Source organism: Tenrec ecaudatus, chromosome 1 (assembly GCF_050624435.1).
Source record: "Tenrec ecaudatus isolate mTenEca1 chromosome 1, mTenEca1.hap1, whole genome shotgun sequence".
NCBI lineage: Eukaryota > Metazoa > Chordata > Mammalia > Afrosoricida > Tenrecidae > Tenrec > Tenrec ecaudatus.
Window position 1 is genome coordinate 16,203,247 of NC_134530.1, and position 20,207 is coordinate 16,223,453.

At 56.2% G+C, this 20,207-nt stretch overlaps 2 protein-coding genes and 1 pseudogene across 2 annotated transcripts; 2 read left to right on the top strand and 1 right to left on the bottom strand.

Moving 5' to 3' along the window:
• Positions 1 to 652: 652 nt before the first annotated feature.
• On the bottom strand, positions 653 to 1,422 carry LOC142431794 (ATP synthase peripheral stalk subunit OSCP, mitochondrial-like; annotated as a pseudogene).
• Positions 1,423 to 3,549: 2,127 nt separating this feature from the next.
• On the top strand, positions 3,550 to 10,577 carry GET3 (guided entry of tail-anchored proteins factor 3, ATPase). The gene is made up of 7 exons (XM_075547788.1): positions 3,550 to 3,931; positions 4,770 to 4,917; positions 7,761 to 7,909; positions 7,999 to 8,149; positions 9,662 to 9,769; positions 9,858 to 10,055; positions 10,253 to 10,577. The coding sequence occupies exons 1-7, from the start codon at positions 3,771 to 3,773 to the stop codon at positions 10,382 to 10,384; spliced, it is 1,047 nt and encodes a 348-aa protein (XP_075403903.1). The 5' UTR covers positions 3,550 to 3,770; the 3' UTR covers positions 10,385 to 10,577.
• Positions 10,578 to 14,559: 3,982 nt separating this feature from the next.
• On the top strand, positions 14,560 to 18,943 carry BEST2 (bestrophin 2). The gene is made up of 9 exons (XM_075536758.1): positions 14,560 to 14,711; positions 14,809 to 14,903; positions 15,642 to 15,875; positions 15,971 to 16,125; positions 16,445 to 16,522; positions 16,664 to 16,816; positions 17,045 to 17,125; positions 17,317 to 17,471; positions 18,235 to 18,943. The coding sequence occupies exons 1-9, from the start codon at positions 14,560 to 14,562 to the stop codon at positions 18,656 to 18,658; spliced, it is 1,527 nt and encodes a 508-aa protein (XP_075392873.1). The 3' UTR covers positions 18,659 to 18,943.
• Positions 18,944 to 20,207: the final 1,264 nt, after the last annotated feature.

The following is a 20,207-nucleotide window of genomic DNA, read 5'->3' on the forward strand; positions in this document are numbered from 1 at the left end:
CGTGGCCTGGGATACTGGCGCGGTAGCTAGCACCAGAGTAGGGTCCCGATTGGGAGTGGGAGTGCATTAGCTTTCCGAGGCTAGCGTCCTCCTCGGGCACTAGGAAGAATATGTGAAAGAAAGAAATAAAAATTTTTTAAAAGAATATGTGAGCGCAGTGGAGCCCGTCCGCGACCGTGTGTTTTAAGTAACTCCTCGGAACTTGAATCTCTAACAAAGCCTAAAGGGTATTTTTAGGTTGCACCTTGGTGTAGTCGGGTATTATCTCTGCGTTGGAAGTGGAATCTGGGAATGGGGACACAAATGGCTCCGTGGGGCCTGGGTCCCCATTTCCTCTTTAAGGATAGGTTCTGTGCTGAGTTCTGGAAACTGGAGGAAGCCCAGTGACAAGCCCAGTTGGCGCTGTGGTTAAGTGTTTAGCTCCGCCCAATCGTAGCCTTTCCTCGGAGAAAGATGTGGTTGGCAACCTGAGTCAAGATTCAAAGCCAAGACCAAACCCACTGCTTTCGATAGATTGTCAAGCATAGAGATGCGACAGGGCAGAATAGAGTACTCCATAGGGTTTCCGAGGTCAAAATTTTTTTTTCTGTTCAGAAAGCATTTAATTGATGTTCCAACTTAAAGAATGTTCACTGATAGAAAATCAAGACATTCACACTGTCTCCCGTACAAGCCTGCTCAGCTTCTGCAATTTGGATTTTGTGGGCGTGTCCACGTATTTCTCTCCAATACGAACAAGCATTCCACCCATGATTGGTGGGTCGGTCTTCACCTCCAATTTCAACTCCTGGCCTTGGAAGCTGTTCAAGACCGTTTTCAATTCAGAAAGAGGTGTCTCCTAAGGGAGACGCAGTGGTGACTGTTCGCGGAACCTCTGCAGGGTGGACACTCATGATGGCCGGAAAGGCCGAAATGCTCAAGCGACCGTTTTCAGCAAGCAAATTGATCAGGTTGGATGGGATGGGAGAAAACTTCTCTTTGGCAGTGACTTTCGTAGAAGGCTTAACACAGAGATTCAGAATTGCAAGGACCACGTTGGGGGCTTTCAGAAGGTGTGCTCCTCTCAGCAACGCCTTTTCGACTTGACCCAGTTTATTTTGTTTAGAATAAGCAGTGGTTCTCCACCTTCCTCATGCGGCAACCCTTTCACACAGTTCCTCATGTGGTGGTGACCCCCAACCATAACATTATTTTTGTTGCTACTTCGTAACTGTCATTTTGCTACTTCGTAACTGTCATTTTGCGACTGTTACGAATCAGGCAACCCCTGTGAAAGGGTCGTTTGACACCCCCCAAAGGGGTTGCAACCCACAGATTGAGAACCCCTGGTTTAGATGCAGCAGAATAAAGGGCAGTGGCTTAGCGACCTCCAATGCCTTGGATTTGAAAAGGTGACCTTACAAGCTTGGCAAATGGCTTCATCGCAGTATCGCATCTAGAAAAGCCTGGTCACTGTTGAGCCAACCATCTTCTCCCCAAAAACCTTTGAAGGAGGCAGAAAGCCTTGTAAACCCTGTCGCATCGCTTGTGAAAGTGGATGATACTATCCCCTGGGGAGTGCTGGAATGATGGGGGGGGGCGTGGGCTGTAAAAGCAGATACCTGCATTTTATCCTGGATTATGGGCTATAGTGTAGGAGTTTTTAATTACCATGAGGTCACTGGGTGTCATTGTCTTGTTTGTTTTGGGGTTTTTTTTCTGAAAAGGGAGCCATAGGCAAAATAAATTTGGGAACCTATGCCCTACAGGGTTTCTGTCCTATAGGGTTATTATGGGTTGGAACAGGCGGCAATGTATTGTTTGTGTGTGTGTGTGTGTGTGTGTGTGTGTGTGTGTGTATGTATGTATGTACAGTTCCCATCTAAAGATCAGAAAGGTGCCCTAAAAAAAAAAGAAAGAAAGAAGCCCTGGTAACATAGTGGATTACAAGTAAGTTAGGCTGCTAACCACAAGGTCAGCAGTTCAGATTTTCAGGAGGAAAAAAAAAGCTGTCTATTTCAATAAAGATTTACAGTCTTGGAAACTCACAGGAGCAGTCCTATCTGGTCCTAAAGGGTTGCTATTTGTCAGAATTGACAAGATGGCAGTGAGAAAGATAAGAATGTTTCTGGAGTGGAGTCTCTGTGGACACAGCTTGTATTTCAGCACAGGGTAGAGATTAAAGCAAGGAATTCCCTGAAGTCTGGCAGGAACAGAACGGAAAGTACCAGGAAGTCTTAGGACAGAGTCCCTTCTGTTATAGTTAAGGCCCCTCCACTCCCCAGCGCAGGCTCTCAGGGAGCACGGACCAACAACACCTTGCCCACACCTAGCATTATTCTCCCTCTAACCCAGGCTGGAGTTGTTAAGAGCCATCAAGTCGGGTCTGACACATGTCGACCCGATGCAAAACAATGAAATAATGCCCCGTCCTGTACTATCCTCACAATTGTTCCTATGTTTGATGTTGTAGCCCCTGTAGCAATCCATCTTGTGTAGGCGCTTCCTCTTTTTTCACCGTCCCTCTACGTTTCAAGCATAATGTCCTTCTCTGGAGAGTGGTCTCTCCTGACAAGACCGAAGTACGTGAGATGAAGTCGTACCATTCTTGCTTCCAAGAAGCCATCTGATGTACTTCTAAGACAGACTTGTTAGTTCTTGTGGCTGTCCATGGTACTTTGAATATTCTTCGCTAGCATCACCATTCAAATGCATCCAATCTTCTTCGGTCCTCCTCATGAACAGCTGTCTCAAGAGTAGCCTAGAGCCTGGAAAACTCTTGACCCAGGACAAAGAAAGTCCAGGGTTTTTGTAGTTCCAACGTTCACATGCATGGGAGGTGATTGAAAATGCCAGGGCTTGGGTCAGGCAGAACGAGCGCCCCTCTAACCCGCTTCCCTCCCTGCCATCGAGTCAATTCTGACTCATAGCGACCCTATGGGACAAAATAGAACTGCCCCTGTGGGTTTGAGAGACTAGAAAGCCTCATCTTTCTGCATCAGAGTCGCTAGTGATTTTAAACGGCTGACCTTGCAGCTAGCAACCCAAATGTGGTCTACCGCCCCCTTTTCAGAAAAAAAACAAAAAACATTACTCAGCACCCCTCTGGCAATTAGATCGCTTGTACTATAGCCCGTACAGCATCCACAATACAATGTGGGTGGCTGCTTGTGCCGCCCCTAGGGGGCGGTGTGATCCACGCGGAGAAGCGTCCGCAGCCCGGAGACCGGTCGCCAGCACGCTCATCCAAACGCGTGCGACGGGTTTGCAGCAGCAGCCAGAGGGTTTCCAAGCGGTCGGGGAACCGAGGGGGCGGACCTACGGGTCTGGGAGGGACCAGAAATGATTGGCGCGAAGTTGAGCCTATGGAGTCCCGCCAGGCCCGACCTCGGCGTTCACTTCTCGGAGAGCGCACGGACCGGGTGTTTGGATGGTTGCTAAGGGAAGGTTGGCGCTACCGGAACCTGAGCGTGATTGGTGAACGTTAGACAAGCCACAGCCAATGAGAGGCCAGCGGCGTGACTTCGCGTCCAATCAGAGAAGGGAGGCCGCCTGGGACGTCTCAGTATGTTAATGAAGCAGGGGAGGCCCTAGAAAACTACAGACTTGAAGGGCGTCCGGTGAGCCATGGGAGCGAAGGGTGCTGGGATTGTAGTTCCTACCAGCTCCTAAGGGATCGGACGCGAGGATAAGATTTCAAGGATCCGCCGTCCGTCGGAATGTGATCGGGGATTTACCCTGTAGGCACTTTGCATGGTGCGGTCCGCGTGTTCACGTGAGCCGGCTCCAAGATGGCGGCAGGGGTGGCTGGGTGGGGGGCTGAGGCCGAGGAGTTCGAGGATGCCCCTGATGTGGAACCGCTGGAGCCCACGCTGAGCAATATCATCGAGCAGCGCAGCCTTAAATGGATCTTCGTCGGGGGCAAGGGCGGCGTGGGCAAGACTACCTGTAGGTAAGGAGGTTTGTAGGGGGGGGGGGACCGGGAAGACCGGTGGGATGTACCACTGGGCGCAGGGGAGATCAGAGACTGGGCCGGGGGACTTCAGGGCTTTAATCTCCGGGAATTATCCTGGAGCTAATGGATAATACCTCCCGAAGTCCTGAGTGCGGCCCCCCGCCCTTGGAATTGGACCATCCCCACTGGGGTGTAAGAGCCCCAACCCCATTGAGCGTAGCGCCTGAGATGGGCCTCCGAGAAAAGGAACATGTAGATGTCCCAATTAACTCGAGCCGTCACCAGGATGAGCCCGAAATAATGACATGGGCACCCTTCCGAGGCAGGTGAATCAAGCCGTTCTATAGCCGGGGTGGGGGCAGGTGTTTAGAGGGTTTAGAAAGAGAGGGAAGGGCCGCAAATCAGACTGTCCCACTCAGCTTGACCAAACCAAATTCAACTCACAGGTGCGGGAGGAATCTCGCAAATTATGTCAACCAGGTGGACAGAAGGAGCCCAGCCCAGTGCTTACCCTTTGGACTCCTGCCCACAAGGCCAGCAGTTGGAAACCACCAGCCCCTCCATCCTGAGCTCAGCAGGGCTTGCCCCTGACCCCTTAGCTTATATAGTTGTGGGAGCTCCCAGATCAGGCCAGGCAGCAGCCTAGACAGACTCAGTCGGCTGAACCTGATTGACCTCTGTTAGAGAGCTGACGCAGGTCCCCCTGCAGAGCTTGAGGTTTGATCTCAGAGTTGCTTGTACTCTCTCCTCCAGGGTCTGCTGACCCCAGTTCCCCACTCTTAGGACGTAGAATCCCACCCCTCATTCCCCGCCTTCTCACCTGTCTCTTGCCCAGCTGCAGCCTGGCAGTCCAGTTATCCAAGGGACGGGAGAGTGTTCTGATCATCTCCACAGACCCTGCCCACAACATCTCCGATGCTTTTGACCAGAAGTTCTCCAAGGTGCCTACCAAGGTCAAAGGCTATGACAACCTCTTTGCCATGGTGAGTGGAGCCGGGGCTCAGCTCCCTACTTCTGGCCAAGACCCCCTCAGTTTTCCCAGCATCAGCTGCCATGCCCTGCCCACCCTGTGTCCTCTGACTTTCCTTAGTCCACCTCTTCCTAGGCATACCCCCAGGGAACGAGTGAGCAATATCTGTGGAACAGATATCTGGAGGCCAGAGTGGCTGGAGTTTAGTGACCAAGAGGAGGGGGAGGAGAAGAGATCGGAGAGGCCAATCAGAGCCAAGTAGTGTTTGACCTTGCAGGCTGTTGTACCCGGCGAGATCCATCGCCCCGCTTGATTAATAATCAGCCTTTATGAACAGCTGCCTCAAGAGTAGCCTAGAGCCTGGAAAACTCTGGACCCAGGACAAAGAAAGTCCAGGGTTTTTGTAGTTCCAAGTAGTGGGCTGGCTTAAGGGGAGGGATAGTCAGACAGTGACATTCTTATCAAACTGGCCGGGTAGAAGGGGTCTGGGGGGAACAGCCCAGCTGCAGGTCATCGTTCAAGGTCTAACAGGAGAGTTTACATTTCTTGCCCATTGGGCAGGCAGAGTGCAGAAACATCTTGAGAGAGCCAGGGACTGTCACGAGAGCTGGGAGGGGGAAGGGGGCTAGATGCTAACGGGGTTGAAGGTCTTTTAAAACCAAATGGAGTTCTTCATGCTAAGCTGGGTGACGACACAGACCACAGGAACCGTTTGGGTTGATTAGAAGTATAAAGCTGTTCACTTGATAAGAGACGCAATGCCACGGCCAGATTCATGTTCTGAAAGACTCCCCATCTGCTCTGTAGCTAGTCGGGAGAAAGAATGGGTCAGATTTGTGCTCTGTTTGGAAACAAGCCTTGAGTTGTCTTGCTGATGGAACGGAAGGCAATCTTCTCACAGGTGTCTCCTGAGCAGCTGGGATAAGTCAGACTGGTTGGCGAGCAGGTTTAGAAGGAACAAGTCAAGAATTCTCTGCTTTCCTGGTGCCCCCACTGGAATTCCAGGTGGAAAGATTGTGAACGTAGCTTAGTGAAGTTTCCCAAGGGTGATCTCGAGAGCCGGCAGGATGAGAGAAGGGGGAGTCCCAGAAACAAGCCTAAGGGAGCAGCAGCATGCAGGATCGAGCAGAAGAGCAGGAGGAGTCAGTGGGGGCGGCCAAGAAGGTGCCGCTTCAAGGAAAGCCCAAGTGTGGCATGCCAAGCACCACGGTCAGATGGGAAGCGTCCTCAGCTGGCAGAGTTGCTCTGTGCTTGCAGGTCTATTCTGCAGAGACTTCCTGAGGCCTGAGAGGAAGGCCAGCCAGGAGCCCGGGAGGTGGAGGTGGCAGTGGCTCTGAGCCACTCTTTGAAGATGTCTCACCACAGCTGGAGGGAGACGTGGTGGTTGAGAGGGCTCTGGGGTGCAAAGAGATCGGAATGGGCCAACAGAAAGGTGTGCTGATGCCACGGTAGGGAACGGGCATGCTAGCAGAGGATGGTCCTCGGGCTGGACCTGGGACCCCTCTGGCACATCCACCCGGGCCTTGGGCTCTGCTAGGAGCCCAGAGGGAAGGTAGGGGAACTGGGGTATTTCTTTCCAGGGCAGGAAGGCAATGAAGGGATTGGCAGCTAGCGTGCCTTCTCTCCTCGCTGTGCCACACGAGCAGGGCCTCAGTGGAGAGCAAAGGGACGGACAGGAGAGGTCTGAGGAGGGAGAAGGAGTGGCATACACATCCAGGGTGAGAGGGGACCCCCAGCTGGGGAGGGTGTGCCTGGCAGATGGGGAGCAAGACAGAAGAACCCATCAGATTGGTCCAGGCCCCCAGGGCGGCGTTTTCAGAGCTAGGAAGACCCAGGATGAGGACTGCGCTCCCCACAGAGGGGAAGCAGCCTGTGAAGCCTGAGGGGGGCCGTGGTGTGGCCAGGAGGGGATGCCAGCAGAAAGCTCGGGGCTGGGGCGTGAGCAGTGACAGGAATGACCTGCTACGGATGGGTGTGAGTGTGATCGGTGAGGGTGTGACTTGGAGGCCAGTGAGTTGGCTTCGCCTCCATGGTACATGTGGCAGCAGAGTGGTGACCCTTGAACCCCCTCTAGACGGGTCAGCCCCCTTGGAGAGAACCATGTCTCTGTGGGTACACACACAGAGGAGCCGGGCCCCGTTCTAGGGCCTGGGGACACAGCAAACATGTTGGGGAGACAGACGGTCGGGGGGGCCCTATCAGCGGGCCACCTTCCTGCTCACGCGCCGCTCTGACCTCAGGCTCCGCAGGCTGCCCTCCCCTCTGTGGGGAGCGCAGTCCTCATCCTGGGTCTTCCAGCTCTGGACTCACCGCCCTGTGGGCCTGAACAAACCTAATGAGTTCTCCTACCTTGCTCACCCTGGGATACTCATGCCACTCCTCCCTCCTCAGGCCTCTTCTGTCCCATTCCACAAGGCCCATTGGTGAGGACAGAAGGCGGGGTGGGGGTGCTTAGAGAGGGGCTCATGGAGACTCCTGATAAAGTAGTGATCAGGAGACAGCAAGGATGGCTGGGTCATGGAAGCCCCCGAGGAAGCGGGCTCCAGCGGAGGAGACAGCTGGGGAAGAGGCTCACGGTGGACTTTGGCTTCCCTTGGGAGCACTGATCCCAGGTGGGAATTGTCTGTCATGTGTGCCCTCGTGTGGCCCTTTGTGTGTGTGTGTGTGTGTGTGTGTGTGTGTGTGTGTGTGTGTGTGTGTGTGTACCTGAGTCCCTCAGATGGGCGGGGTCATGACCAGGCCTGTGGTTGGTGCTCTCTGTGGACTCACTCTGACCTTGTACTGAACTGGGGAGGCCCCAGCTGTCATCACAGCTGCCTGAGTCGTCATCGTAGGCCCCCCCCCTCTGTCCCCCAGGAGATTGACCCCAGCCTTGGTGTGGCCGAGCTGCCTGACGAGTTCTTTGAGGAGGACAACATGCTGAGCATGGGCAAGAAGATGATGCAGGAGGCCATGAGCGCCTTCCCCGGCATCGATGAGGCCATGAGCTACGCTGAGGTCATGAGGTCAGGCCCAGCCCAGCCCAGGCCGGGGCGCACTGGGGGTCTGGCGGAGCGGGCCTGACCCGTGTGTGTGTGTGTGCCTGTCCTCACAGGTTGGTGAAAGGCATGAACTTCTCGGTGGTGGTGTTTGACACGGCCCCCACGGGCCACACGCTGAGGCTGCTGAACTTCCCCACCATCGTCGAGAGGGGCCTGGGCCGCCTCATGCAGATCAAGAACCAGATCAGCCCCTTCATCTCACAGGCAAGCAGGACCCCTGCTCCTCCAGAATCCCCCGAGGCTGAGGGCAGCACCCCAACCCCAGGCCTCCAAAAGTACAGTCACAAAAGGCCCCTTCCCACCCTCCTCGCCCTCAATCAGGGCTTCCCAGTGTGAGGCCTTCACTGTGGGGCTGGGGAGGGGTCCCAGACTGTCCTACCACCCAAGAGGACTTGGGTTCAGATCCTCTGCACTCAGAACCTGTGTGACCCCCAAGCGAGTTAACGCCACCTCTCTGGGCCTCACCTCCATGTCTGTCACATGTAGAGTTGACCAGCCTCTAACAACACGGGTCTGTAGGAGCAGCTGTACTGTGATACTATACGAAGGTCATAGTAAAGTCCTAGAAGATTGGAGAAGTCGAGAAGATTAGATAAAGTAGTCAGACACATTTCATGGTAGCATGCTCACCTAGGCGGCCACAATCTCACCAGCCAGGTCCACGAAGAGAGATGGAGGAGGAGAGGACTCTCTTTATTTCTGACCAAGGCCTGTATATCCTTAGGGAGCATGTAAGCCCCCCCTGATTACAGGTGACCACATACGCAACAGGAAGGGGTTGTACCATAGGCAATAGAAGCAATAGGAGGGGAACGATCTAGGGGTGCACAAGCAATAGAAAGGGGAGGGATTAGGGATACACATGTGACAAGATGGGCGGATCCTAGACTCAAGATAGCAGCCTAACTTTGGTCATCCTTGAGTGGGCTCGACTTTCCTAATGCCTCGACCCTTCAGTACAGTTCCTCCTATTGTGGTGACCCCCAATTCGTTGCTCCTTCAAAACTGTAATTTTGCTACTGTTATGAATCGGATAACCCCTGTGAAGGGGTCATTCAACCCCCAAAGGGGTCACCACCCACAGGTTGAGAACCACTACTATAGATGGCTGATAACCCTCAGGGAGGGTAACCTCTTAGCAGCTTGCGTTGACCTCCAAGTGTACAGTCATGTACCATGCGTAGCAAGCAGCGTCTTAGGTTTGCCATGTATTTGGAGGAGATAACCTGGGGAAAACCCTTTTGCATCCCACACACATGAAGATCCCCAGTGGGCCCATAGTTATCAAGGTCCTGATGAGTTCAATGTCCACCCCCCCACTCTGTGTCCCTCTCCTGTGGTGCGTGATCCCCCAGGGTGGCTGGACCACAGGCAGGGCATTGAGTACTTTCTGTATGCCGAGAGTGTTCTAGACTGTTCTAGGCAGCCTAACGCTTGTCCTCGCACTTAGCACAGCAGCTCTTGGAGATCAGGTCCACAGGTAGGGAAGCTGAGGTTTTGGGAGCTCGAGCCCCTTGGTCGTGGTCCCTGTGTCCTCGCCCCTAGAAATGGCAGAGCAGGGATTTGACCCACTGGGCTCTGGTGGAGCTCCCGTGGGGCCTGTCATCGCTGAGAGGTGGCAGGAGTGGTCCTCCCAGTGTTTAGCAACCCCTTCCCCTACCCCAGGCTGGGTAACGGGCCCCCGGTAAGCCGTGACCGACTCTCCCTGTGTCACAGATGTGCAACATGCTGGGCCTGGGGGACATGAACGCCGACCAGCTGGCCTCCAAGCTGGAGGAGACGCTGCCCGTGATTCGTTCCGTCAGCGAGCAGTTCAAAGACCCTGTAAGCTTCAGGGGCCAGCCAGTGGGGCGGGCAGGCAGGGGAACAGGGTCAGAGCTCCCCACTCACCAAGCCCTGGGCCCCCCCGCAGGAGCAGACCACCTTCATCTGCGTGTGCATCGCCGAGTTCCTCTCACTGTACGAGACGGAGCGGCTGATCCAGGAGCTGGCCAAGTGCAAGATTGACACCCACAACATCATCGTCAACCAGCTCGTCTTCCCCGACCCCGAGAAGCCCTGCAAGATGTGTGAAGCCCGCCACAAGATCCAGGCCAAGTACCTGGATCAGGTGCGCCCTCAGGCCTCTGCTCCTCTGCTTCCCTCCCTGACCCTTTGTCCCATTCTGGGTTCAGATCTTGGTGAGCCAGAACCTGGGGACTGGGGGTGGGAGGGACTTCCCCTGCTGTCCTGAATTTCCTCCCTCCCCTCCCTATACTCCACTGCCTGTCCCCGCCCCCTGACTGCTGCCTTCTGCCCCGGCCACAGATGGAGGACCTCTATGAAGATTTCCACATCGTCAAGCTGCCACTGCTACCCCACGAAGTGCGAGGGGCAGACAAGGTCAACACATTCTCAGCCCTCCTCCTCGAACCCTACAAGCCCCCCAGCACCCAGTAGGGCCACTGCCTGTGCCCCGCTGCTGACACTTCAGGCCCGCCCCAGGCAGAGTTTGCACACAGCCGTCGTCCCACCCCCTCGCCCCCACCCAGAATGGTGCAGTGGGGAGGGGGTGTATTGGAGGAAGGGGCGGAGGTGGGGAGGGGGCCTGTACCCTCTGGTGGGGCTGGGGGTTGCAACTGACCCTCACCTCTCCCCACTTCTGTATCCTCAATAAAATGATCTTTAACTGCTGAGTGTGTTGATGTCGGGGTGAGGATGGCGCCACCGACAGGTTCAGTTGCACATAGTGTGCCCTGCACGGCAGTGCACGGTTACCTGCAGAGGCTGTGCTCAGCCCAGGCCTGGGGAAAGCGTGCGTGTGTGGCTGTCTAGGCTGGAGGGTGCTGAGCAAGGGGATGGTGGGGAGGGGAGGGCATCTGTCCCCTGACAGAGAGGCTCTGGAGCGTGGGAATCGGGTACTCCTCAGCAGGCCCCAGGCTGGTAGAGGTAGATTAGGCCCACAGCAGGCCTAGCAGGCCCGTTGTTTGATTTGGGAATTAATGTGCACCCTGGGCAGAGGCTGGGCCTGCCAGACTGGGGATTAACTGTCTCCGCCCCTCGGGGCCCAGGCCTACCCCATTGGGTAGTCAGTCCCCTCCTGCACAGACATTGGCTGCAGTGACTAGTGCGAGGGTTAGCAAGGGGCTAGGGTCTTGTGCCGCTGGGGCTCTGCTCCACATCCAGAGCTTTCTCCCCGGTGTGGCTGCAACGTATGCCTCTTGACGCCCAAGCTTCGGGCCCCTGGACCCCTCTGCACCCCAATAGAACATTGAGAAGGACTCCTGGACAGTCATAGGGCCGGGCCACCAAGAAAATGCACTGGACGGTCCCTTTTACTGCCACCCCCCAGTCCCATGCCACTGCCTGCACAGCCCTGCTTCCCCCTGCAGAGACCCAGGACCCAGAGTGACCTTGAGCACTTCAGGTTCCAATCAAGCTGGTAGAGGAGTGGGGTGGGGGATGAAAGCAGGTTTCTTGAGGACACCCATGAGTCAGCAGGAGGTGGTGGTGAGGTGTGCCAGGGTATGTGTGCAAGGGGAACCCGGCCACGAGCCTGGACGTGTCCCCCCTCTTGTCTGCTGTCTGGGTGTGTGCAAGCAGGTGTGGCTCAGGTAAACAAACACACAGTGATGTATCTTGGCAGAGACCCCGGGGCCAAGCTGGCTGGCTTCAAGTCCTAGCTCCAGAGTGGCCTCTGTCTCCACCTGACACCCACCTTCCTAAGCCTGTGTGTCAGGATTCAGTGAGGTGATGTAAAAGCCTCAGGACAATGCCAGGCATGTACCCACCAGGAAGCGTCTGTGACTGGCCACTGTTATAATTATTGCTAGCCTGGGCAGCCTGCCCCCAGCCCTGCAGGGATCCAACAGTCAGTGAGGACACAGTGGAGCTGAGGGAGGGGTTGGGGGGGCTTGAGAGAGAGGACTAGCTCCCAGTGTGAGATCACTGGGAGAAGACAGGCTGCTGGTCCACACACAGCTTGCCCCCTACCCAGATCAGGCAGCTGTCAACCCCACCCAGCACCACCCCCTTGCCCCCTTTTATGGGCCATCCGGCAGCTGGACAGCAGAGGCAGGGGTTTGAGATGGCCGGCCTGGGCTGGTTCCTAATTGCCCCGGGTGGGGCAGACATCTGCCAGACAGGCTAGGAACGCAGTGTTCCAGGCTGCCAGGCTTCTGGGCAGGGCTGTGCAGACATCCGTATTGCTTGTGATGGGGTGGGCACAGAAGTACCCACCCCAGGATGTTAGAGTAGCCAGCCTCTAACAATCTTGGGGACTGCAGGCGCAACTGTATGGTTATATAAGATTATAGAAAAGTCCTAGAAGATAGGAGAGAGGGTAAAATAAAGGAGTCAGACACATTTCATAGTAGCAAGCTCACCTCAGCTCCTCTTGGTCCATGTGGAGGTGTGGGAGAAGAGGAGATGAGCGAGAGTTTATTTCTAACCAAGGCTTACTTATCCTTAGGGAGTGTGTAAGCGCCCCTGATTACAGGTGACCACATACACAACAGGAAGGGGTTGTACCATAGGCAATACAAGCAATGGGAGGGGAACGATGTGATCTAGGGGTGTTCATGAAATAAGGGGAGGGATTAGGGAGGGGTACACAAGTGACAAGATGGGCAGACCCTAGACTCAAGATGGCAGCCTAACCTTGGTCCTTGAGTGGGTTTGACCTTGTCTCTGGGCTTTCCTCCAGCGAGGCAGCCCACCATCCTTATCAGAAGGGAGTGGGCCCTACTTAGGGTGGGCAGATGGCTCTATGGCTGATAACCCTCAAGGAGAATAACCTCTAAACTGCTTGCTTTGACCTCCAAGTGTAGTCATTTGCCAGGTGTAGCAAGCAGTGTCTTGGGTTTGGCATCTATATTTGGGGGAGACAAGCTGGAGGGAAAGCTTTCTGTATCCCACACCAGGACAGTCCTCCCTGTGCCAGACTCTTGGTCCCCTGCCCACCCCCACGGGTCTGTGTACCAGAGTCAGCCACCGGTGAGGTTGAGGATGGAGATGCAATTCTGTGACCTTTGTAGGTCTGTGGGCAGGAGGAACAAGGGTCCCCTTTGGATGCAGAGTGTGGGAGTTTTGGTTTTAGATACCCTGAACTTGTGTATTCACTACAGTGCTGAGAGTGGCTGAGTACTAAGGGTATGCAGCGCAGTGAGTGTACCCCCAGGAACAGTGAGGGAACCCCAAGATAAGGGCTTATAGCCCCTGATTCCAGCTAGAGGTGAAGGTTTTCATCCGTCCTGTGGGACCCACTGTGGCTCAGGGACTGCATGCCACAGCCTTGAGAGACAGTATCACCACCTCCGGTGTCATTGTGCTGGGGAGTTTGGGGCATGTGACCCCCCTAGGTGGGACGGTGGATAGCGGTGTCTAGAGGAGGCGGTCTGGTGTCTGGATGTGTAATGCGCTTGGCTGGTTGTGTCAGTTTGTGTGTGTCTTTGTAACATGGGTGCTCCTGGGGGAATGTGAGGCCCCTCCCTTTGTCCCCGCCTGTGTTTCGCCGGTGTTTGGACTATCAGTGTGCCTGAGAGTCTGGGCGGTTAGGACACGGCTACCTGAGTATGTCAGGTTGAGGGAAGCTGAATGCTGGACTGGGTGGATCGTGTGAGAGCGCCTGTGTGGGTCTAGGAGACTTCGGAGAGAGTGATCCTCAGCGAGGACTCTGGCCCTGGGAAAGAGAGGGTCCCCCCCCTCCCCCAAGCTCCCAGGGCCTCCATTGCCAGCAGGAGGCTGAGCAGCAGAGAGGCCATGGAGGGGAGGGTGGACCGCGCCCCCTGCCCCAAGTAACAAATTGACTGGGCTTTTCCAAACAAAGTTGGAAGCGGCAGCTAAGGAGGAGGGCCAGGGAGGGGCCACCTCCGCCCGCCCATTCCCCAGCCCCCTCCAGCTGAGAGCGAGGAGACTCCAGCCAACCCACCAGGCACAGAAGCTACCTGCCTATTCAGTCCCGAAGTGCCACCCTCATCCCAGGTGAGAAGGGGCCCAAGCAGGAACGCAGCTGCAGTCCTCCGGTGGAGAGGAGAGGGCTTAGAAGGACAGAAGGCAGTAAAGAGAGGGAGGGTCTAGGTGGACCCAGGAGGTAATGGGGGAGTGGCGGCATCAGGCACGTAGTGGGGCGGAGAAGACTAGTGAGGGAGACTGGGAGCTGGGAAGGGGACAAGGGCAAGGGCTGAGGGAGAGACGGGGCTCGGGACTTGGGAAGGGTGTTCAGGATAAAGCAAGGGCCTGTACTAGAACTGGGAGAGTGGAGTCCACCCCAGGGTCAGAGGGGGGACTGCAAGGCTGGAATTGCAGGAAAGGGGTCCACAGAGTCCTGAGCCCCCAAACAAGGAGCTAGGAGAGGGCAGCTGGGCGGGAAATCTCTAGATGGGGTCCTGTGGGGTGCCCAGACTTGGGTAGAGGGCAACCCCTCCACAGAGCACGTGGATCCTAGGGTCCGGGGGGAGGGAGGGTGGCAGGCAGGCTGGGAGAAATGGGCACCCGACCGTGGGAACAGGAATCCAGGGGGTTGGACAGCTTGCCACCAGAGGAAGACTGGGGCACGGTGGGCGGGGAGCAGAGGACCCGACGCTCAACCCACCCGCATCTCCGCAGACACCACAAGCCGCTCCCGTTCATCAGCGATGACGGTCACGTACACGGCCCGCGTGGCCAACACACGCTTCGGCGGCTTCTCGCAGCTCCTGCTGCTGTGGCGTGGAAGCATCTACAAGCTGCTGTGGCGGGAACTGCTCTGCTTCCTGGGCCTCTACCTGGCACTGAGCGGCGCCTACCGGTGAGCGGGCCGCAGGGTCGCAGGGCGCAGAGAAAGGAGGTGGCGCTCTGCCGCTGCGGAGGGGACCCTCCTCTGACCCGCGCCCCTCACCTTGCAGCTTCGTGCTGAATGAAGAGCAGAAGCGCTACTTTGAGAAACTCGTCCTGTACTGCGACCAGTACGCCAGCCTCATCCCGGTCTCCTTCGTCCTAGGTGCGGCCACCCCCTCCCCTCCATCTCCCGCCTCCCGGAGACGCTCAGTTCCACTGAATGCTTGGGGGAGCCCGTCCCCGTCTGGATCCCTAGGCCCTGGGTGGCGCCTGATCAGACCGGTCCCCCTGTCCCTAGACTCTGATGGAGCGGTTCTCAACCTGTAGGTCGCCACCCGTCGAACGACCCTTTCACAGGGGTCTCCGGATTAATCACAGTAGCAAAATGACAGCGATGAAGTAGCAACGAAAATAATGTTATGGTTGGTGGGGGGTCACCACCGCATGAGGAAGGTTGAGATTAGAACCAAATCTGTCTCTAACTGCCCGGCGTGCTTACTCAGGGCTTCGAGGACAACCTGCCCAGGTGTCCTTGATGTACACGCCCACAAAATGGCACCCTCTCCACATCCTGTTCTGTCCCTAGTGACTCACTGTGGCTGGGAGGATCACATATAGGTGTACATATACCCCTAACACAGGGCCCTTCATCTCCATCCTCAAACCAAGACCTGAATCCCGAACCCCAGGTGACTCCCAAGTACCCAAAGTGACCCAGTCGACTATGCCCAGATGTCTTCTCAGGTCTGGACGCTCCAAACTCCTCTGCTAGTGGCCTTTATTAGGAAGGCCCTCCTCTCGCTCCCCCTGGCCCCCCTTTCCCCCTTAGCCACCGGTCCGATCCCTGCTGAGTGGCCCATCCTCTGCACTCGCCCCCTCCCCCCCCCCCCCCCCCCCGCAGGCTTCTACGTGACGCTGGTGGTGCACCGTTGGTGGGATCAGTACCTGTGCATGCCACTCCCCGACGCGCTCATGTGCGTCGTCGTGGGCACGGTGCACGGGCGGGACGAGCGCGGGCGTCTCTACCGGCGCACGCTGATGCGCTACGCTGGGCTCTCCGCGGTGCTCATCCTGCGCTCGGTCAGCACCGCCGTCTTCAAGCGCTTCCCCACCGTGGACCACGTGGTGGAGGCCGGTGAGGCTCGGCCAGGGGTGGGGTGGGGTGTGGCGGGGGAGCGGGGAGGAAAGCTCGTCCTTGGAAGGAAATCACCCCCGCTCCTGCCCCTCCAGGGTTTATGACCCGTGAAGAGCGAAAGAAGTTCGAGAACCTCAACTCGCCTTACAACAAGTTTTGGGTGCCCTGTGTCTGGTTCAGCAACCTGGCGGCGCAGGCCCGGCGCGAGGGCCGCATCCGGGACAACAGCGCCCTCAAACTGCTGCTGGAGGTGGGCTCCCCCAGGAAGGTTTGTGGCGGGGGGTGGGTGGGGGGGGTGTTAGGTTGTGTCCCTGGAGTGGGGGCCTGACGGTAGCTGCATCTTGTGCGTCCAAGGTGGAAGATTCCAGACAGCCTCTAGAGCAGGGGCTAAGCTTGGTGGTCCCCAGGCCGGGCGCTCATTTACAGCCATGCACCACCCTCCCTGGTACCCCCAGAAGTACAATACTTTGTTCTGCCACCAGATGTAGACGCACCTCCATCCCGGATACTCACCATCCATTGTCACAGTCCTGCCCGTGTGGTGTGTCATTACCTGTATCTCTCCCCAGGAGCTGAATCTGTTCCGGGCCAAGTGTGGGATGCTTTTTCACTATGACTGGATTAGTGTCCCCCTCGTCTACACCCAGGTAACCCCTCCCCTGGGCTGTCGTTTCTATCCGGTGACACAGGGAAACAGAGCCATTGCAGTGATGCCCTGCCCTAGTTCCGGTCTCTCCATAGCCCGGAGGCTGGGAGGACATTGACCTGGTGGCCTGTCCTGCTCCCAGGTGGTGACCATCGCAGTGTACAGCTACTTCCTGGCCTGCCTCATCGGTCGTCAGTTCCTGGACCCAGCGCAGGGTTACAAAGGTCACGACCTGGACCTGTTCGTGCCCATCTTCACTCTGCTGCAGTTCTTCTTCTACGCAGGCTGGCTCAAGGTGGGTGGGCCCCTAACACGGACCCTTCATCTCCATCCTCAAACCGAGATCTGAATCCCCAACCCCAAGTGACTCCCAAGTACCCAAAGTGACCCAGTCGACTATGCCCAGATGTCTTCTCAGGTCTGGACGCTCCAAACTCCTCCTCAAGTGGCCTTTATTAGGAGGCCCCTCCTCTCGCTCCCCCTGGTTTCCTCCACCAACCTCCAACCACTCTTAATTTGTCAGGTAGCGGAGCAGCTCATTAACCCTTTCGGAGAGGATGACGACGACTTTGAGACCAATTTTCTGATCGACCGCAACTTCCAGGTGAGACTCTCGCCGCCCTTGGCCATCCCTGGCTCCAAAGGCGGCCCAGCTGCTGACTCCATCCCCACCAAGAAGGGCCTAAGCCGGCTCTCTTCTGCCTTTGGTTACCGAACTCTCTCCCCTTTCCCGAGGGGGTCCCCTGTGGACCTGGCGCTGTCACCCCACCACGCTCTGCGTGTCCTTGCCCGCAGGTGTCCATGTTAGCCGTGGACGAGATGTACGACGACCTGGCCGTGCTGGAGAAGGACCTGTACTGGGACGCCACCGAGGCTCGCGCCCCGTACACAGCGGCCACCGCCTTCCTGCTGCATCAGCCCTCCTTCCTGGGCTCCACCTTCGATATCACGTGAGGCAGCGGAGCGCCTGACTCGAGGACGATGGAGATGAGGACAGGGCTCAGGGCTAAATCGTATGTGGACGGAGTCTGTCAGGATTAGAGGGACAGGGTTTGAGCTAAGAGTCAGGGCCCGCATGTCGCGGTCATGTATTGTGGCACGGCTAAGATTTGAGGAAGGTGTTGGTGAGAGTCAAAAGGCGATGGGAGCAAGCCACTGGCAAAATGTTGGGGTTTGGTGTGAGCAGAGCCCTAGGACAAGGCCTGACCTGGTGTGCAGAGTGAAGTCTTTAGATAGATAGATAGATAGATAGATAGATAGATAGATAGATAGATAGATAGATAGATAGATAAAATGTTGGGGCTTGGTGTGAGCAGAGCCCTAGGACATGGCCTGGCTCTGGCATGAGGAGTAAAGTATTTGGATTGATAGATAGATAGATAGATAGATAGATAGATAGATAGATAGATAGATAGATAGATAGATAGATGGATATGGAGATGGATAGAGATATATAGCACCATGCTCACTGCCATCAAATCATGCCCCTGTGAGTTTATCGGAGTAGAAAGCCAAGCCTTTCCCACGGAGCAGCTGGTAGTTTTGAACTGCCAACCTTACAGTTAGCCGCCCAATTCGTAACCGCTATGCCACCAGGACGCACTAAATATTTTTAGATCAATGGGGCAAAAGGTTGGGTGGAGCCAGGGGAAGTAATGTGCAGCGGTCCCCCTTCTGTCCCTTGCCTCGCTGACTCAGCTGTCGCTTCCGCAGCCTGGCCAAGGAAGACATGCAGTTCCAGCGGCTAGACGGCGCCGAAGGGCCACTGGGAGAGAGTCACGGCGACTTCCTGCAGCGCCTCTTGCCCGCGGCGGGCACAGCCGGAGGCCTGCTGGGCCGACGCCTGTCGCTGCTGCGCCGCAAGAACAGCTGCGTGTCCGAGGCGTCCACGACCGCCAGCTGCGCATGCGCCGCCGCTCCAGATGGCCCGGCCCCTGAGTGCGGCTGCGGGGACCCGCTGCTGGAGCCGGGCCTGCGGGAGCCTGAGCCCGAGCCCCACGCCGGGCCCGAGCCGCCGGCGCCCTCGGCCCCGCCCGCCGCCGAACCCTTCACCGTGGTGCCCATGCACGGGTCCCGAGGGCCCGCACCACCCTGGCTGCCCAGCCCCATTGGCGAAGAAGAGGAGAATCTGGCCTGAGACCCTGGGGCCCAGGACCCTCAAGGGCAGAGACAAAGCCTACACCCACAGCGCTCAAGACTGCGCTCGCCCGGCTGCGGATCCTCTCTCCCCTACACGCTCCCCCCCCCCCCTCCGTGACCAGCCTGCCTGGCACAGCGGGTACGAAGGTGCCATCCCCCCAGCTTCCTTGAACAGCCGGTCTTGATCCCTCCCCGCCCGGCTCTGATGCTCATCCCTATAGGCCTGAAACATTTGCACCGGTGTGACCTGCCTTCATTGGTCTTTTAAATAGAGACGAGTACCCCAGCCTTAGTTTCGGGTGTCCTGAGGCTGAAATAAAACGGCAGCCCACACGCTGGCCGCTCGCTGTGCACTCGATTCCCGGCTCGTGGCGACCCCGTGCGTTTCAGTGAGGAATTGCATGGCTGGGCCTTTGCCGACGTACATTGTCAGACTCTGCTTTGACGGTGTCTCTGGGGGTGGATTTGAACCCTCCTATCAACCTTGCCGTTCTTAGCAGCTCCCGCGCTTAACCACTTGTGCGATCCAGGGACTCCTTGGCGCATAATAAGTGCTCAATAAAATATTTTTACTCAGTCCACTGGTAGTGTGACTTCTCTTTGCCCTCAAGACAATATGCTGAGTAAGAGGTAGGAATAGTTCCTGATTGCTGCGGAAATGTTCCCTGCCGATTGATTTCTTCCCAGATTCTGCCATGCTCCCAACCGTGTCGGTGACTTTACTCATCCATTCATGTGCCAGGCACTCTCCCCCACCACAGCTTCCTCCTGCCAGCTTCATTTAAGTGACCCCGGGCATTCTCAGGTCTCTGAAGGGTTTAACAGGTGCTGATGAGTCCTGAATTTAGAAGTTCAGCCAGGCTTCCTCCCTGACTCTAGACTCAAAGAGCCAACTGCTTCCTCAGACTCCAAAGACTTGGTTTTTTACTCCTGTGAAGAGTTACAGTGTTGGGGGGGATGGAGAGGGATAAAGGGGAGCGGATATCCAGGAGTCCAAGAAGAAATAAAATGTTTTGAAACTGACTGTGGTAGCAACTGTCCAATACTGATGGATGTGATTGCACTATGAGGTGTCTTGGTATCTGTATGAGCTCCCAAGAAAAGCTGATGGTGCCCGGCTATCAAAAGAGATAGTGACTGGGGTCTTAAAGGCTTGAAGATAAACAAGCGGCCATCTAGCTCAGAAGCAACAAAGTCCACATGGAAGAACACACCAGCCTGTGTGATCGAGTGGTCCCAAAGGGATCAGTTACCAGGCATCAAAGAACAAAAAATCATATCATTGACTGCACACCTCCATGATAGGATCGCTGAAGACAAATGGGTGCATAAGCAAATGTGGTGAAGAAAGCTGATGGTGCCCGGCTATCAAAAGAGATAGTGTCTGGGGTCTTAAAGGCTTGAAGGTGAACATGCGGCCATCTAGCTCAGAAGCAAAAAAGCCCACATGGAAGAAGCACACCAGCCAGTGCGATCACGAGGTGCCCAAGGGACCAGGTATAAGGCATCATGCAAAAAAAAAAAAGATATAAGTGTGTGTATGTATG

Excerpts from the sequence above, each read along its gene's own strand:
- BEST2 (XM_075536758.1), top strand. The coding sequence starts at position 14,560 with ATGACGGTCACGTACACGGCCCGCGTGGCCAACACACGCTTCGGCGGC. Across the intron at positions 15,876-15,970 it reads GGACCACGTGGTGGAGGCCG|GGTTTATGACCCGTGAAGAG; the intron begins GTGAGGCTCGGC and ends CTGCCCCTCCAG. Across the intron at positions 17,472-18,234 it reads GGCTCCACCTTCGATATCAC|CCTGGCCAAGGAAGACATGC; the intron begins GTGAGGCAGCGG and ends TCGCTTCCGCAG.
- GET3 (XM_075547788.1), top strand. The coding sequence starts at position 3,771 with ATGGCGGCAGGGGTGGCTGGGTGGGGGGCTGAGGCCGAGGAGTTCGAG. Across the intron at positions 3,932-4,769 it reads GTGGGCAAGACTACCTGTAG|CTGCAGCCTGGCAGTCCAGT; the intron begins GTAAGGAGGTTT and ends TCTCTTGCCCAG. Across the intron at positions 8,150-9,661 it reads TCAGCCCCTTCATCTCACAG|ATGTGCAACATGCTGGGCCT; the intron begins GCAAGCAGGACC and ends CCTGTGTCACAG.